The 4,108-nt window shown below is 63.1% G+C and overlaps 1 protein-coding gene across 1 annotated transcript in view; it reads right to left on the bottom strand.

Moving 5' to 3' along the window:
* Positions 1-4,108, bottom strand: part of CHRNA10 (cholinergic receptor nicotinic alpha 10 subunit) — a 6,749-nt gene extending 2,641 nt beyond the window's left edge. Inside the window, exons 1-4 of the mRNA XM_031552106.1 lie at positions 3,035-4,108; positions 2,259-2,404; positions 1,370-1,524; positions 6-762 (exon numbers count right to left, since the gene is read on the bottom strand). Coding sequence (XP_031407966.1) covers positions 6-762; positions 1,370-1,524; positions 2,259-2,404; positions 3,035-3,101 — 1,125 coding nt within the window. The 5' untranslated portion in view covers positions 3,102-4,108. The remainder of the gene's footprint in view (positions 1-5; positions 763-1,369; positions 1,525-2,258; positions 2,405-3,034) is intronic.

Here is a 4,108-nt window from a genome sequence, read left to right as displayed (position 1 = left end):
CAGACGCAGAGGGCGCGCGCCAGGTGGTGCAGGATGAGGCGGCGTGCCCAGGGTGGCACCGGGCGGGCGCCCGGCCCGCAGTGGTGGATGTTCATGATGAAGATGGTCAGAGCGGTGGAGGCGGTGATCATGGTCATGGTGGCGATGTAGTACTTCCCTATGGGGCAAGAGGGGCGATGAGGGGTGCGGATCTCACCGCCGGGCGCCCCGTGCCCTCCCCTGGGCTCACCGATGAGCGGCACGCTCTCTGAGGGCGGCATGCTCTCCGCCACCAGCAGCTGGAACACGGTGAGAGCCAGCAGCACCGTCACCCCCAGAGACACCTTCTCCCCGGAGTCGGCGGGCAGGTAGAACCCCAGTGGTGCCAGGAAGGAGATCATGATGCAGGGCAGCAGCAGGTTGAAGATGTAGAAGGAGGCGCGGCGGCGCAGCAGCAGCGTGTAGGTGACGTCGGGGTAGGGCTCCGAGCAGCAGCCGTAGGTGACCACGTTGCGCGTGGCCGGCATGCCCAGCACCTCCCACTCCACGTTCTCCACGAAGTCGGTCAGGTCGCCCGTGTCCAGGCGGTTGCGGAGGTCGATCTGGTTCCCGTTGTAGGTCCAGGAGCCGAAGGTGAGGTGGCACTGCTGCCCGTCGAAGGGGAAGTAGGAGACGTCCACCTTGCAGGAGCTCTTGGTGATGGCGGGAGCGTCCCACATGATGTGTCCGTCAGAGCGCAGCACCACGTTGGTCTCCATGGAGCCGCCGAAACGCTCGTTGGCGCTGGGCAGGGACGGCCGGGGAGGATGGGGGGGGTGGCCACCGTGACCTCAACCCCGCTGGGGTGAGGGGCTGCGGGCTGGCACCGGTGTGCTCCTCCATGCCGTGTCCCCATGTCACATCTCTGTGCCACGTCCCCACCATGTTCCTATGCCATGTCCCCATGCCATGTCCCCACCACGTCCCCATATCGCATCTCTGTGCCACGTCCCCTTCTCGTCCCCATGCCACATCTCCATGCCATGTCCCCACCACGTCCCCATGCCACATCTCCGTGCCATGTCCCCATGTTCCTATGCCATGTCTCCATGTCATGTCCCCAACCTGCCCCCATGCCATTTCCCCACCATATCTCCATGCCACGTCCCCACCACATCCCCATGCCACATCCCCGCTGCATCCCCATGCTACATCACTGTGCCGTGTCCTCTCCACATCCCCATGCTACATCCCCCTACAACACCCCATGATGACCCAACCACGTCCCTTGTGTTGTCCCCACAGTGTTCCCCCTACACAGGTGACAGCTCCCCACCCTCCCTACACCACTGGTTTCACCCCACCCTGCACTGCCCCCTACATCCCCCTGGTTGGGGTGAGCATGACCCACTTGTTGTAGAGGACGATGTCGGGCCTCCAGACGTAGCTGCTGGGGATGCGGATGCTGTCGATGCCACCGTAGGCCTCCTTATCCCAGGCCAGGTGGGCGTCCAGCCAGGCCTGGCGGACCCACAGGTAGGAGGTGAGCACCTGGTTCCGCTCGTCCTGCGGGGGCACAGGGTGGGCGACAGCCCTGCAGCTCCATGGGGTGAGCCCAGCGTGGCCATAGGGTGAGAGGGTCTCCAGGGGGTGGTGCTGGGGGTTATGGGCTTTAGCTGGTTTGGGGGGATCTGAGCTGGTTTTGAGGAGCTTGGGGTGGAATCTCGGCGGCTTCTCAGGGTTCTGAGCTGGTTTGGGGGGATGTGAGTTGGTTTTCAGAGGTCTGAGGTGGCAGGGGGGGATGCTGGGCTGGTTTCGGAAGATCCGAGCTGACGCGAAGGGTTTGGGGCTGTTTCAGGAACATCTGAGACGGTTTTGAGAGGCTGGGGATATTTAAGGGGCATCTGAGCTGGTTTTGAGGACTTGGTGCTGATGTGGAGGCGGATTTGGACTGATGTTCAGGAGATTGAATTGTTTTGTGGGGAACTGCACTGTTTTGATGGGGTCTGAACTGGTGCTGAGAGGTCTGATTTGATGCTGAGGGTTTGGAGCTGGTTTGGGGTGGGATCTGGGCTGATTTTGAGGGGTTTGAGCCATCCAAGGAGGGATCTGTGCTTGTTTCCAGGGGAGCTCTGAGTTGATTTCCAGGGGTTTGGGGACATCTGGGCTGCTACGGGGGAGTTGAAGCGTTTTGGGGAGGATGCGAAGAGGTGTTGAGGGGTCAGAGCTGATTTTGAGGGTCCAAGGCAGTGTGGGGCAGCTGGAGGAGCCTGGGTGTGCTGGGGGGGCTCAGCGCTCACCATGTCGATGATCTGGGACAGGGTGACCTGCAGGGTGACATTGAGCGCCCGCTCCGTGTCCTCGGCGGGCCGCAGGGCGCTGGAGTAGTTGGCGAAGAGGTCGTGGAACAGCTTGTGGGCGAGCCGGCCCTCTGCAGCCCCACAGCCTGCGGGACCACGGCGGTGGGGGCACCGGGACCCCCATGGGTGGGACACCACCGGGACCCCCATAGCCGGGAGCCACCGCATCCCTGCTCCGGCTCCATCCGTCCCGTCCCAACGACACGCTCTGTCGAGCGGCCCAACCCAGCAGTGCATTCCTCTCTTATTTCTCTCACTCCCATTATTTCTACTATTCCTGTCATCTCCGCTACTCCCGTAATTTCTATTAACCCCATCCTTTCTGCTACGCCCGCTATTTCTACTAACCCTGTTATTTCCGCTCTCCCCATCGTTGTCCTCCACCCAACCCAGCAGAGAGACGCATCCCGACCCCAGAATGGAGGCGGAGGTTTCTGAGCCCCGGCCCCAATTTGGAGCCCCTCGGTGCCTACTGGGATCCCCGGGGCAAAGGGATCGGCGTCGGCCCCGCGTCGCTGAATGTTTGATGAGTGGGATTGCGTTTCGCTCACGGCGCAGCGTTGGAGCCGGGCTGGGATGGGGCCGGGGGCTCAGAGCAGACCCTCCCCACGGGGTTTGCACTCATCCCAGGTGTTCAATGGCGGCCCTGTGGGCGACGTCCCCTCCAGGTTGGCACTGTCACCCTCTGTTCCTGCTGCCCCGAGCCCGGTGCTTACCTGGGGCCAGGACGGTGCCGGCGAGGCCGAGCGCCAGCAGGCAGGCGGGCAGTGGAACGCTCCCCATGGCAGTGGGGCCCTCAGGGCTCAGGTGCTGGGGACATCGCCGGCGTCACCTGCACAGCATCTCCCAGGGCTGGGAGGGGTTGGGGCGGCCTTTAAGAACTCGGTGCAGGGTGACGTCAGGGGGGGATGGCGCCCGCCTCGAGGCGGGCACGCAGCCCCGGGTGGGCGAGGGATGCTCCAAAGGGCTCTGCTGGGGGCACCGGGGGAGGGGATGGCGGTGGACCCGTGAGTGGGGGCCGATCTGAGGGCAGCCGCTGCTCTCAGCAGTCCTGGCTGCTGTCTGTGGGGTCTGTGCCCCTTGTGCTGCTGCTGAGCCCCCCGGGGGAATTGGTGCTGGGCAGCTGGAGATCTGCCTCCATAAAAGAGCAGAGCCCGGGGATGGGTCCTCTGCTGCCCACAGTGGTGGTGGTGCTGGAGAGGTGGAGAGAGGTGCTGGTGGTGGATGCGAGTGGTGGAAGAGATGGAGGTGATGGAAGCCATGGATGGAGGTGATGATGGAAGCAATGGGTGGAGGAGATGATGGAGGTTGATGGGATGCTGGAGGTGATGCACAGAGATGGTGCAGGTGCTGGAGGTGGTGCGGGTGGCATTGGGCAGAGCTGGGGGCAGAGTGCAGGGCAGGGATGGCTGTTCCTATTTGGCTGCTGAGAACCACATAGAATAAAGCGGATCCGTGGGAAGGGACCTACAGAGACTCTCCAAAGGTCACTGCGTTGCTGGGGGCATCGTCCAAGCGCCTCTCCCCCATGCTGTGGCACCACAGCAGGTGCCCAGCAGACCCCGATCGGTTTTAAGGCCGGAGGTTTTGTTTCCAGGCAGTGAATTATTCATCCCAGGACGGCAGCTGGGCTCCTGGAGAGGCAATTAGGGTAATGGAAGGCAGCGTGACCCGGCTCAGCGTGGGCAGGTGTCACATTCAGCACTGCCCCACTGCCACCACAACCCTGGTGCTGCAGGATGGGGGAACCCAGGGCCCCATCGCTCCCATTTCAGCGCTTTGTGCCCAAG

Source organism: Meleagris gallopavo, chromosome 1 (genome assembly GCF_000146605.3).
Source record: "Meleagris gallopavo isolate NT-WF06-2002-E0010 breed Aviagen turkey brand Nicholas breeding stock chromosome 1, Turkey_5.1, whole genome shotgun sequence".
NCBI classification, from domain to species: domain Eukaryota; kingdom Metazoa; phylum Chordata; class Aves; order Galliformes; family Phasianidae; genus Meleagris; species Meleagris gallopavo.
The sequence above is the reverse complement of the archived record's forward strand: the minus strand, read 5'-3'. Positions and strand labels throughout refer to the sequence as shown.